This window comes from Camelus dromedarius, chromosome 6 (assembly GCF_036321535.1).
Source record: "Camelus dromedarius isolate mCamDro1 chromosome 6, mCamDro1.pat, whole genome shotgun sequence".
Taxonomy (NCBI): domain Eukaryota; kingdom Metazoa; phylum Chordata; class Mammalia; order Artiodactyla; family Camelidae; genus Camelus; species Camelus dromedarius.
In genome coordinates, this window is record NC_087441.1 from 51,151,447 (window position 1) to 51,166,147 (window position 14,701).

The 14,701-nt window shown below is 32.0% G+C and overlaps 1 protein-coding gene across 3 annotated transcripts in view; it reads left to right on the forward strand.

The window, feature by feature from the left end:
- Nucleotides 1-14,701, forward strand: part of ASCC3 (activating signal cointegrator 1 complex subunit 3) — a 302,695-nt gene that overhangs the window by 201,909 nt on the left and 86,085 nt on the right. For all 3 annotated transcript variants that reach the window (XM_010989648.3, XM_031456078.2, XM_064486823.1), the window contains 9 exons: nucleotides 955-1,109; nucleotides 3,446-3,544; nucleotides 4,516-4,684; nucleotides 7,561-7,781; nucleotides 9,150-9,235; nucleotides 10,534-10,700; nucleotides 10,804-10,949; nucleotides 11,075-11,195; nucleotides 13,379-13,521. In XM_010989648.3, the coding sequence (XP_010987950.2) occupies nucleotides 955-1,109; nucleotides 3,446-3,544; nucleotides 4,516-4,684; nucleotides 7,561-7,781; nucleotides 9,150-9,235; nucleotides 10,534-10,700; nucleotides 10,804-10,949; nucleotides 11,075-11,195; nucleotides 13,379-13,521 (1,307 nt within the window). The remainder of the gene's footprint in view (nucleotides 1-954; nucleotides 1,110-3,445; nucleotides 3,545-4,515; nucleotides 4,685-7,560; nucleotides 7,782-9,149; nucleotides 9,236-10,533; nucleotides 10,701-10,803; nucleotides 10,950-11,074; nucleotides 11,196-13,378; nucleotides 13,522-14,701) is intronic.

Genomic DNA, 14,701 nt, shown 5'->3' on the forward strand with positions numbered 1-14,701 from the left:
GGAGTCAGGCTGAAGAGAAATAGGAGGGACCTGGCAAAAGGTCCATAGTGGTGAAGAGAGGCTGAGGTAGTTATTTCACTTGTGTAATGAGAAGAATACTTCTAAGACAACGGAAGAAGGGAAGTATCTGTAAAAACAGAGTAATTGGGAAATTCACTAGCAAAGTTGAAATTACTCACACTGGGCTAACAAATATTTTATCAAAATAAGGAAAATCACTTTAGTTTCAAACTCGGGTGAACATAAGACATTTTGACTTATTTGTAAATGTGCGTTGAAAAATTATATTATGAAGAGCCAAGACAGACAAGAAATATTGATGCTATAAAGTATAAACTATTTTCACTTAGTTGCTGGACTAGAGTAGGAAAATGTTTATAGTCACATCTTTTTGTGATCCCCACACCCACCCTGGTGATTTCATGTATATTTGTATTTCAGAATCAGATCATTTATGAAAATATGTATGTATAAATGGTTAACTTTGAGCTAGATTGGCCATATTTTATCTTTGTTTTCTGGAAATGGGCATGGCTAGGTTAGTTGTGTTAATTACTAAAGCATTTTCCATCATGGTTATAGAGTTCTGAAATAGGCCTTGAATAAATTAATGGCTATTTTCACAAAATAGTAAATATTTCCATAATGTGTCTTAAACTAACTAGGAGAAAAGTGCAACTTTGTAGTAGTTTAAGCACTATCAAGTCTCAGTAATTTTTAGGACCCTATTAATAGCTGAAAAAAACCTTGATACTGGTTTTCAGAGCTATGAATTGCTAATTCAAGTTAACTATTACAAAATATCCAAACATGCCAGGTCAAGAATGTCAGCTATTCTACATAGCAAATCATAAAACAAGCAATAAAATCACCTTCTCTGAAATCCCATTTACAAGTCAGATTTTTTTTTTTTCTGTCTGGACACATTTCTTCTATGTGATGTTTTCCTTTCAGGTCACATTCTGCATCACGTGAATATTGGGCTCAAGGTCAAACAGTGTGTTCATCAGATTCCTTCTGTTACAATGGAAGCATCCATTCAGCCCATCACACGGACTGTCCTTCGAGTAACACTCAGCATTTGTCCTGATTTCACTTGGAATGATCAGGTAGAAATAGAAAACACCTAAATCTACATTAAGGATAAATATCTGTACTGCAGGTTCAACTACACCTCCTTACGTCTGTCCTCAAGGCATATAGAAAGTCCTTTTTAAAAAAATCTATTAAAAAGTCATTTAAAACGTTGTAGCATTATTTACTCTCATCCTCAAGAAAAGCATGTGATATATTAATACTATGTTCACCAATGAGGCCCCTTCAGAGCATCTTGGGACACCTAAAACTTCTCATTGAACAATGATTTAGTGGATTCAACTCCATAGGGACTTTGCTTAATTCTGTCTTCTTTCATTTTCTCTATCTGATCTTCATTTTTTCCATCTGTACGTCCTCTGTCATTTTAGCAACTAGAAATTCAAGATTCTCCACGCTAAAAGAGCCCTTTTAAAGTCCTGATGTTTCTCAGACTATCATTCTCTTCTTTTCTTTACCATGAGGCTTGTAGAAAGAGTATTCTACGTTTTCCTTCTGGTCACCTGCTTCCTACTGAGACTGATTCCTCAGTGACCACCAAAGACTTACCAATTAACATAATAAATGACTTTTTCTTAGTTATTTTCTTTACATCTCTATATACATTGTCCTTCTTCAAAGTGTCCTTCCTTGGCACCCATCATATTCCTGTTTCTGCTTTTATCCCTTCTGTTCTTTCTTCCAAACCTTAACTGATATATACATGCATGAAAACCCACTCTGAGCCCTCTTTTTATTCTGTCAATAATTCTTAAGGCCTGTCTTTGCACCAGTTACTGTGCAAAGAGTACAGGAGAAAAGAGATTATAGATACAGCCAAGTAAATCTCCATCCTTTTTTCAAGAAGCCAGTCAGGGAAGACAAGTAAATCTGTAAATGTGTTGAAGCAATGCCTACTTTACATGGTTATTGTAAGTTTCTAGTTAATGTAAGTAAATATCTTCTGCATTACCTGACATTAGTACATCTTAAAAGTGGATGCATTTTGTTCAGCAGTGTACTCAAAAATTACCCAACCATAATCCTAACCCAACTCTACCATTGGTCTTAAAGTGTCCTAATGATTCATTCCTTCAGTTTCCTCATCTGTAAACATCTATGATAATAATAATTATCTTTCTCACAGAATTTCTGTGAGGACTAGATGATATAAAATTATATTTAATATTTCTATTAATACAAAATTGCATGAAATATAAAACTAGTTAGCCATAAACTCATTTCAAGTTTTATATTTTGTAAAGCACAAAGGTTTTATATTTTTCACCTTGTTTTCTTCTGACAATATCCATAATAAATCTCCCACAATTTGGTTTAATTCATTAGTAGGATGAGTACTTAGTTGTTGTCACAGTTGCTTTTATCAGAACGTTGTTGGCTGTGAGAATAGCAAATATGACTTGTCTCAAACTTACTTAAGCAAAAAAAGATACATTATCTTACATAATGAAAGATCCACAGGTAGAATAGGCCCTGGAGATAAGATTGAGTCTTCTGTTTAATGATACTATTCTGGGCTGAGGATCTTCCCATCTTTTTGCTCTGCTGACACTGTTGGCTACTTCCCAAATGTTTTCAGGCTTCCTTGTTCACATTTAACAGAGGGAAAAATACACCCTCTTCACCAGCCCAGAGCATGGACCAAAAGACCTTTTCTTCAGCCTAATTGGGCCAGTATTGGGCATGTGCCTGTCCCTCACCACAAGTTGTTGTAAGAGGGATACCATAAGCTGATTAGCTTATGCTGACCAAAATTATCCTGAAAGATGGGGTTACCTTCTCCTGAGTTGCAGGAGAGAGAGAGAGACAGATGAATATTAAACAAGATTAGGTTTTATTAGGAATAGAAAAAAAAAAAAGAGGAATGAACACACAAAATACAGTTTATCTAGCCAATGGAGTATTATTTGTCAATAAAAAAGAATGACGTACTGATGCATGGTATGACATGAATAAACCTTGAAAACATAATGGTACATGAAAGAAGCCATTCGCAAAAGACTGCATTTTATATGATTCCATTTATATAAGATGCCCCAAATAGGCAAATCTATACAGAAAGAAAGTAGATTGTGGTTATCAAAGATTGGAGGTTGGGAGGATGGGGAAGACAAATTTTCTTTTGGGGATGATGAAAATGTTCTAAAATTAGAATATGAAGATGATCACACAACTTTGTAAATATATTAAAACCATTGAACTGTAGACTTTAAATGAATAAACTTTGTTGTGTAAGTTACGTGTAAATAAATCTGTTAAAAAGAGAGAGGGATGGGTGCTGGGTATGCAAACAACAGTATCCCTTACTTGAATTACAGTATATAGAATTAGGATACTATTTTTCTTCTAGGTCCATGGGACAGTAGGAGAACCCTGGTGGATTTGGGTGGAAGATCCTACAAATGATCATATTTATCATTCAGAGTATTTTCTAGTTCTAAAAAAACAGGTAAATGTGTACATGTGACTCTATCCTTCTTATGTTGCTATCATTAAGAAGAAAATATAAACAAAATAATTACTGTTTTTACCTATTTCTCTATAATTTCACAGTGCCATTAAAGCTTTATTTATCATTTTTTATGTCTCTGGTTTTAAAAGAAAATAGTAATTAAATGCTATAGCAGTTATTCATATATTCAGTGTGATTTTCATTTGAAAAATTGAATTGTAATCTTTCTGATGGGTTAAGGTATAGCTTCCAGAGGGGTGGAATATGTCAAATGGGTGGGATAAATAAGATTTTTAAATAAAGAAATAATTTTAGGTGTTACATAAACACAGTACTAAAGAGTATTTAATCACATTGTGAAAAAGGCATTCTTTTTTAAGTTCTATATAAATTCCAAGAGAAAGACTCAATTTTGTTATAACTATCTTTAACTGTGATGTTTCATTCCTAATTTCTCTTTTTATCAAACAGAAAGCAAGCTTTAGGCTTGAGTGGGCAGCCATAGAATTTCATAGCAATATTCTACTTTCGTTGCATTTGTGTTCATGATCACCTTCTGTTTATGCCAAGTGTTCTGTTATTCCATTTATGGTAGTGAAAGAATTTAAAGAAAAATATCAAGTAAATAATTTGGTAAAAATTATGAAGTTAAGTACTTGAATGAATGAAGTTTGGGAACTTCTGATAATGAGTCAAATTAGTAATGTGTTAATACATGATAATATGCATGTGTAAATAATATAAATTGAGTATATGTTTTCCCTTCTGTAACATCAGATATCCTCAGAAGGGAACCACCTACAGGTTTCTGAAGTATCTATCTCAGCTATTTAGGAATCCAAGATATTTAAATATTTTCTTTACTTTTAGTACATATTACTGTAGATAGCATTATTTTAACAAGCAACTAATAAGGCCTTTATGCTATTAGAATAGCCATGTTCATTTTAGTCTTTATTTCACATTAGGTCATTAGTAAAGAAGCTCAACTACTAGTGTTTACAATACCTATTTTTGAGCCTTTGCCTTCCCAATACTATATCCGAGCGGTGTCTGATCGATGGTTAGGAGCTGAGGCTGTGTGTATTATCAACTTCCAACATCTAATTCTGCCAGAGAGACATCCTCCCCATACAGGTAAGATACTGAATAGTAACTTGAGTCATTGATTTTCCAAAATTGTTGTTTTAGTCAATGTTAAAAAGTATCTATGCTTTAAAGTTGTCTGAATCTGCGTAAAAATCCAACTTATTTGTCAATATAGTTTGAAAAGAGACTTTACAAAATCAAATCTATGTAGACCCTCATGGAAGACCTTAATTTTTTTTGAGTTCCAAAAATATTAAACTAAGCCTAATTCAATTCTTATAGTCTAACTAACATGAAACTATTTTGGTATTATTATGTCTTCATCTCTATTTTTACATATAATCATTATAATTTCTCCATATCTCCTTCCTTTTTCATTGCAAGTAGTGTCATTTAATCTGTACTCTCTGTGAAACTTTTGAGATATCCTTTTTTTCCTTGTGTTTATTACTGTTAAACTTACTTCTAGTATGTTAAATTAACCAAAGTGAATTGTAAGGGTTTTCTCCTCCATATGGTATGTTTCCACACCAAAAAGTGCTAATGCTAAAGCGTCCGGTTATGGTATCACTGCGGAATGGATTCACTTACACCTCGAGTCAGCTTGTGTCTAAAAATAACGTATGCTTTTTATGTTGGTTCTTTTCCTCCATACTGACATAAAAGGGTATATGGCGATCTGCAGTGTGTGTGTGTGCGTGTGTATAAACAGTGCCTTTCATTGTCATAACTGACACAAATCCATTTTAGATTTTCATAATATGATTGAGTTCCTTCCTATGTTGACTTGTTAAAGAAGCAAAATTTCATAAGTAAATGTTTTTAATAATACTTCTAAGTGCCCTATAAATATTCTATTTCAGTAATATCCTGAGACTATTAACCAATTAGTATATTAAGTTTATTCTTATTGAGAATTCATAATGGATGAGTATAGATTTCAAGAAGGACCTTAATTTATAGAAAAATGAAAGTCAGATTCCCTTTTTCATATAATTCTTCCAAAGACAAGCTCTTTGTTTTTTCAAAATAAATATACTAGTTTTTACTACTTTTAATGAACACATTATTTGACAGTCTTTTGGGAAAGTAACATAGGCAGTGTGACTTTAATTGTTGTCAGTTTTGTCAAATGTGTACCTTGCTCTTTGTCTTAGCATATCTTAAAGAGAGATACTGTAGACTACAGCTTAATACCACTGTGATACCTTGACAGGGAAAAACTAAAAAGTTTGTCAACATAGAAAAATAATGAGATTGCAGTATCTACTCATCTACTCGTTGAGGAGGACTTTTCTGGTTTTCTTCCATCAGACATGCTTTGTGATATCTAGAATCTCAAAATATATAAAAGTGCTTGATGCTTTAATTTAAAATATATAACACAGCATTGTAAACTGACTGTAACTCAATAAATAAATAAATAAATAAATAAATAAATAAATAAATAAATAAATAAATAAAATATATGCTACCGACATCACTACTAGGTCTTTTGCTACAATACCTGATTTTAACATGTATTATGTTCTAATGCTCATTTAATTACTTCTTTGTTGACTGACTAAGCACATACTACCCTATTTATATAATTCACTGATTTTCTGACTCCATTTTCAAAAGCAATAAATGCACCACCATGACCCATGACATATCAGTTGATATTAAAATTCATGATGTAACTTCAATGATTCCTAGTTCTTTTTGGCCAAAAGTATCTGTATAGGCATCCCATTGAGCCCAAATCAGCCAAGAAAAATCTTCATCTTTTACAGAAGTAAAGCATCTTAATTTAGCATTGTCAATAAATGCCAAAAGTGTTTGGGTTTTTTTTTTTTAGTCTTTATTAAGAATATATCTATGCTTTGATTAGCATTGCAAGTTTAAACTTCATTCCTTTTTGATTTTCAGTGCTACAAAAAAATACAGGAGATTGTAACCTGGTATGAGAGACATGTAGTTAGTTTTCAGTTTCCTATGTAATTGAGTAGAGCGGTGGGGCAATGATAATTTTTTTTAAATTAGCTTTTTTACTTTTAAAAACTTTTTTGAGAAGAGAACTCTCCATACTTTCCAATTTGAAACTGCACTACGAAAATCTAACTCAGGATACAGACCACCATGTCCCCTTATTGATTTTTTTTTTTCCTACTTACTCAAACTTCAAATGAGTAGAATTGTCCTCCATAGAATAAACCTGGGATTAAATCTGCCTTCCAGTTTTCCAGCTGATACCTTTCTGGATTATGGGAAAATTAAATGACTGTCAAGTGCAAGTGTATCTAGGTTTAAGATTTAACTTTATTTTTCTAATTCATTTTAATTTTCTAGTCTCCTTGTCTTCTAGTCTACATAATGATTTACAATTATATCTAGTTTTTTTCAATGTTTTCTCAACACAGTTCTTATTTACCAGTCATGCTCTGATTTAAAACTCTCGCCTCAGTTTCTTCCTGGAACCATTTTAAGTTTATGTTAGTTTGCCTTGGCTAGAACAACAGCTCATTCAACCACTCTGTTTTGTCAGTTGTCTAACAGATGAAAAGTAATTTGTTATAAGTAACCATTCTAGTACTGAAGTTTGCAAATGACTTTCCTTTTTCTACAGATCAGGGTAGCTTTAGTTTTCTTCTAGAACATACATATTTTCATACACTTGTCATTCAATTACTTTCCTGATTGGAAGAGAAAGATATATCATTAGAGCCATCTTATAGGGAGCTCCCCCAGAAAAGTGTCCAATATGTCAATTTTATAAATGTGGTAACAGGGGTAAAGAGATCTATAACTAGTATATAAGAAATTGTTAATCCTTTTTCCCTCTAAAGAATTAAGGGTTGTTATAATTTATTTCTAAGAAACAGTATTCAATACTGTGCATATTTTCCAGTTATTGTATTACAGTACCTGTTGAATCTTTTCAGAATTACTGGATCTTCAACCTTTACCAATCACGGCTTTGGGATGTGAAGCATATGAAGCTCTGTACAACTTCAGCCACTTTAACCCTGTGCAAACACAGATATTTCATACGCTATATCACACAGATTGCAATGTCCTCCTTGGAGCGCCCACTGGATCAGGAAAGACTGTGGCAGCTGAATTAGCCATTTTCAGAGTCTTCAATAAGTACCCCACTTCAAAGGTCAGTTGGAAAGAATCACATGCTTACATTCAATTAGAAGATACAGTCCATAATCTGTACACTGGACAGTCCTAATATACTGTCAGGACTCAGTTAATAGATCTGTCACTATCTTGGTGAATTTTCCAGGAAGGCACAGATCAGTATTAGAATAATTGGCCACAAGGAAATATATATTAAACTTCGGGGGTCCTTTAGTTAGATTTCTGATGTACATATTGGTGCTCACATGTCCTTTCCTCATTGTAAGATATCTGTAAATCAAAGGCAGTTTCATTGTAAGATACCTGATTCATAGCCATATTTATAAGAAATACAATGACTCATAATCAAATCCTTTGGCTATGAAGGAAACACTAATACTTTAACAAATACAACTTGATTACACACAGGAAATACAGAGGCAGCTTTTATTCCACATTTCTCCAAATGGCCATGATATTGTCAGTTAATGTGAAATAATGTGACAAGTCAAGTAAGTGTTGATTTTAAGCTTTCTTGAAATATGAAGTACTCAACACTTTAGAAACATTTTTCAAGAAAGCTAATTCATATGTTGTGATTATGATTATGTGCTCTTTTATTCATCATTTTAGAAACCCTTTAACTTCATTTTTCAGTGATTTCCAATTAGCAGTTGTTCTTCCCAGCTTAGCTGTAATTTTTCCTCCTCCTCAGTTTATTATGTGGTTGTTGATCCATTAGGAGAGATGTTAACACAATAGGAGAGCTCTGTTTTAAATTTGAAACATTTTACAAAGGAAAGAATTTTTTTCAGTGAATAATCTGTATTTAAGTTTGGATTATTGAAGACCAGGTTTTTTTGTTTATCTTTATTTTTTAAAAGGTAGAATACCTAAAATGTATGACCGGCACTGGCATCTTCCATAAGATATGCATTAAGATTTAAACAACCAGATTACTTACCTTCAGAATTTCAAAATTAGTACCTTTTTTCATGAAAGAGTTACAGCTCAGATAATTCTTGATGATAAAAACTGTTATTTTCATCAGAACCTAATTTTCTTTATGGCATGCATTGTCTCAGAATTTTTTTTTTAATTTTCACATTATATTAAAAGATAATTAATTATAAATTACCTAACGAAAATACCACTGCTGGTTTTAAAAAATATATTTTAAAGTGTCAATATCAGTATTTTTATAATGTATTATATTCATGTCTTATGTAGTTTGAGTAAGTTAATGACTTTTTTCCATTAATTTAAAATTTTAAATCTTTCATATTAAAAGATACATTTTTAGACCATACTGTTGTATTTTGATAAATTTTGTTGAGTTTGCCTTTATTTCAAAATGATGTCACTGTTTTCATGAGATCTTTTTGCACCCCACCCCCCCTTTTAGGCAGTATATATTGCACCCTTAAAAGCCCTAGTTCGTGAAAGAATGGATGATTGGAAAGTTAGAATAGAAGAAAAACTTGGCAAAAAGTAAGTTCTTACTTTTTTCAGAAGATACACATTGAATAATCTAAAAAGATCAACAAATGAAAGATTTGTATAAAATTTTTGAATGCTTTTATAGTGATTTTCATAGTCTTTATTTAAAGGTATTGTAATTAAAATGTTAAAAAATTACAGTATTCCCATTGTTTTAAGATTGAAAAATGAAAGCTTTTAATTTAGTTATACTTTTATTTGATAAAGTCATTTTCTCAAAGTTTTTAGATTCAAAAACAAAAGAAAAATAAGATTTGTATCTTTTTTTTTTTTTCGTATCATTCGGAGTGCCATTTAGTGCCATTAAATAAATTATGGCACATTCACACAATGCAGAATATTGTATTATTCTATAAAGAATAAGCTCTTTATATACTGAGGAAATGATCTCCAGAGATACTGTTAAAAAAATTTTTAAGTTTAGTATCTCATCTTTTGTTTTTAAAAAATGGTGAAGAGTATAAGTGTGTGGTTGTTTTAGAATGAGAACTAGATGACCAGAGAATATACATGTTACAGAGACTATTTACTATATATTCTTTGACCCATATGAAAGTATTATATATTCAAAATAATAAGTAGAATGTAAAAAAAATGAATAGAAATAAGCAAAAGCTTTGGGACTGCTATACTTGGAGAAACTAATCTTGGCTTTTTTCTGTTTTTTGAATGTTAAAACAGATAAAAAAATTATTTAGTGATCATTTAAAATTTGGAGTTAACCTTCAGATTTCCCTCTTTCTCACTATAAATCTGGGATCTTCTCAGAATGGGGTGGCACATAGTTGTCCCAGCTTATCTTGTTTGTATCCTAATATGTTTGAATTTGCCTATAGTATCTATAGAAAATTTTAACCTAAGAAAAATAAAGCTTATGCATAATCATATTCTTAATGAATGCCTCCTTTTCTCTTAATAAGTTAACACTTTCCTTCATTAGCAAGGTGTTTATTCCAACATATGGAGGAGGTGTGAGTTCAACTCTGTAAAATCACATAGGGCAAAGACTTTATAAACATAATCAAAGCAAAGTTTGACACTCTTCCAAATCTGCATAAAAGTTAGATTTCAGTGATTTGCTTCTGTACATTCTCCATTTTATAGAAGGAAATCATCTTAGAGTTATTCCAAAAGATCTATTTTGGACTCAACTCAGAAAATTTGAGAAATCAAAGGGAGATAAAGTAGTTTTAAGCATAATAAAATTTTATTTTGAAAGATGTATTTTTGCTTTTCCAAGCTCATGTGTTACCTGAAAAATTAAAGGGACCGTTTTTATTCTTCTCCAGAGTTATTGAACTAACAGGGGATGTAACTCCTGATATGAAATCCATTGCCAAGGCAGACCTTATTGTCACCACACCAGAGAAGTGGGATGGAATCAGCAGAAGCTGGCAAAACAGGAACTATGTAAAGCAAGTCACTATTCTCATCATAGATGAGATCCATCTGCTAGGTGGGTACTACTGTATCTGAATCCAGTTTGCTGACTTCGACTCTTCATACCCGCAGTAGCAGGACTTGTTAAATGATTAACATGCATTATTCCTGTTTCCTAGGGGAGGAAAGAGGCCCTGTTCTAGAAGTCATTGTATCTCGAACAAATTTTATCTCATCCCACACAGAAAAGCCTGTTAGAGTAGTTGGACTATCTACTGCATTAGCTAATGCCAGAGATCTTGCTGACTGGCTCAATATTCGTCAGGTATGTGGAAGATTGATAAATCAGGCATTTAATAGTGTGGCTTAGGACCATGTTATGGAAACGCTGTAACGCTATAAACTAAAGTATACAAACTGGAAATGGTTTCTCTCTCATTTTTACTCTAGATGGGCTTGTTCAACTTCCGACCATCAGTACGTCCAGTTCCACTAGAAGTTCACATTCAAGGCTTCCCAGGCCAACATTACTGTCCTCGTATGGCTAGCATGAATAAGCCTACATTTCAGGGTAAGCTTCAGATTCTTGGAATGAAATACCAACCATTCTGTATGGTAGCCTTCAGATGCATTCTAAATGATACAGCTTTCTTTGAAAGGGTGATACTGCTCCAACTTCTATAGATATCTGAAACGATTTTCCTTAACTGTTAAGGAATATAAATATATGTTAAACTAACTATTGAAAATTAGAAAGGTTTCGTAAGTGATGTCTCTGTAGTAGAATAAATATATGTTGTTTTTAAAAGTAATCAAATTATCCTTAAAATTAATTTAAGTATTTTCTTATGGCAGTAGCTTGAACAAATGATAAATAGAAAATACAAGTTTAAAAAATCACATAGTATTAATTTTTATCAGCAACCATAAAACTCACAAATTTCAGCACTTGTTTTTTACAGCGCTTCTGTTTATGTGTTTTGTTTTTGTTTTTCTCTAACAAATTAGGAAAGCAGAAAAGATTTAAGAATAACACTCGTATTTTATTGAAACATGTTTTGTTTAGGCTGCATAAGGAATATTTATTATATCAATTAAAAATAACCTCCAAAATAAATTCTCTAATGTGAACCGCTGTTGATTGTGAGGTGACAGTTGTGAGGTGACTTTTTAGCTGCTGTAATTAGCCTTATGACAGAAGCAAAGTATTGATTGTGAACTAGAGACCAATCTTGGCAGTTCAGATTATTTACACCTCCACAGAAGCATTGTACAAAATCACTAATGAACAATAAATCTGCCGTGAGCTGTTCAGCCACACCTGTTCTTGCAGCAGCAAAAATCCATTAAATGTTAAGGTTTAAAAAAGAGGCAGATTCATTCATGATTATGTGGACAAATGATACCAATATTGTACTAATATGTATATTTTAAACATTGCATCTCTAATATGATTTATCAAAGCATTACCATTTGCATTCTATAAATTCTGATAAACTGTGAATGTTTATTTTTCATAGTATATATTATAGATTGCTTATCTCTATTTAAGGAATGGCTGATTACTTACCAGTGATTGAAATGAAGAGTTTCGTATTATGTGAATCAACAGTAAATAACCTACACCTACACTTTTCTAGATAAGATATCAGTATAGTAGCTATCCTTATAAACTATTTATTATACCTAGAGTGGATCACTGTATGTCTTTGAGTTTAGATTTATGATTTTGTGATAGCTTTACTTCTCACTCTTAGGGTATAAATATAGTCAAGGTCATGTCAACATTTCCATTTATGAACCTTGTTTTTTAGCCCGTAAAAAGAAATTCTGCAGCTCACATTTCAAACAGGAAATTACAGGGAGGTTGAACTTTTCTATATAAAAATTTTAAATATCTCTGTTTTAAGAGACTTGTGTACACATAAGTATAAATTCTACTTGCAACATCTTATCAGCATTTTAGAGCCTTTGCGTAGCAAAGAAACTTCACCTCCAGTTAGGTCAGATGATTTATGTGGCTCTTTAAGTAATTTTTTTTCGGTCTCATTATCTAGTCCTCATCTTCTGTGTGTCTCCTCCTGTGCCTTCACTCAGGTAGAGATTCAAGCCTGGGATTCTTTTCAGTTCTCTTCTACAGTCTCTTACCTTCCCACTTGAAACCTGATGCATACGTTTTTAGAAAAACAGGGAAAACATTCTTCTGACTTACCTCTGACTGATCTATTGATACAAACTCTCTTAATTTTTCCGTCTACTGGCAACAAGACAAAAATAAAAGGAATTTTTTTGTAGCTTTTCATCACCCCCCAGGACTTGACTCTCTCTCCACATCCCAGGACCACTTAAGTCTGTAATATCATTGCATAGGTGCATAGGTGAAATACAACTCAGAAATAGAAAACGCCACCTAAGTTTTAATATCCATATACAGCTATTAACAGAGAGTCTCATTTTATAAGTCTCCTTCCTTGGCAGTTCACAGCAGAACCAGGAGTCAAGATAGTTCAGTCTTCCCTGACCCAGGCAGTATTCTCCCTTAGGTAGGGCCAGCTACCTTTCCTTTCCCGTCATTTCCCCAGTATGCTGTCAGATCCACGCAGTACCACAAATAATGCCTAATTTCATAGCCAAATTAAGAATTCCATTAAATCATTTACACCATTAGTTTTCATGTACTCATTTGATATTCTAATGAAATTCAGATTCTGGTATAAGAGGTTTACCATTTGATTTTCCACACCTTTTCAACAGCAATTAGAAGCCATTCTCCAGCCAAACCTGTTTTGATATTTGTCTCATCAAGACGTCAAACTCGTCTTACTGCTTTGGAATTGATAGCCTTTCTGGCTACTGAAGAAGATCCAAAACAATGGTTGAATATGGATGAAAGAGAGGTAAGCAGTACATTTATTTCTACTTGTTACACATGTCAAATTAGTTTGTAATGTGGTATGGAAATTACATACATAGTTATGTTTAGTTTTAATCTGTATTAATAATTAATCATAATTATGTATTTAATCTGTGTTTAATCTGTGTCTGTATTACAGAAATTTGGGAGAAAAATAAGAGAATACGTAGTACTGCCACCTTAATGCTATTAATATTTTGATGGTTTTTCTTCCAGTGTTTTCCTGCTAAATATTTTTTATATCCATATTTATTCCTGTATTTTTTCCTTTAATATCATCACCTATGTATATTTTAAAATTCAGCTAAGTTTTTTTCATAATATTTGATTGGTCACTGCCCTCATGGAATTTATAATCAATTTAGAAAATTAACTTTTTCTAAACTATGAAACGACTATTTTCAAAAATTTAGAAAACACTGGTAAGTATATAAAAATTTAAAACCTGTGGTTATCCTTCAACTAAGTAATAACCTTCATTAAAATTTTAAGCATTTATACTTCTTATGTTTATATAATTATATTCTATTATGTGGCTATTCTGTTGTAGTTTTAACCTATAATTAAATAATCATGCATCTTTAGTGTTATAGGTATTTCTTTATTTAGAATTAGTTCCTCAGTATAGAGTTCTAAATTTAAAATTAATGGTCAAGTAATGTGAACATTTTTATAACTTTTCGTATATATACATTGATAATTAATTTCCAAAAGGGCTGCTTGTCATCACTGATGTATGAATTATCAGTAATATATGAGGGTAACAGTTTCACTACATCTCATTTGTTGTAAATTATTGATATATTATAGATACAATGTTTCTTATTATTTTAGCATTTTAATGTATGCTTCAATTTTTTTGTGGTTGAACTTTTTTCGTATATTTATTTCATTTTTTCCTTTTTTGTACATTCCTTTGGACTTTTATCTGTCTCAGTACAGCATTTTTCTTATAGATCTGTGTGAGAACCTTACCAAATTAAAACACACACACACGCACATACACATCTAAAACTTTATAGAGGCATACCTTGGAGATATTGCGGGTGTGGTTCCAGACCACTGCAATAAAGTAAACATTGCAATAAAGCAAGTCACACAAAATTTTTGGTTTCCCAGTGTATAATAAAACTTATGTTTAATAAAACTAATGTTTGTACTAT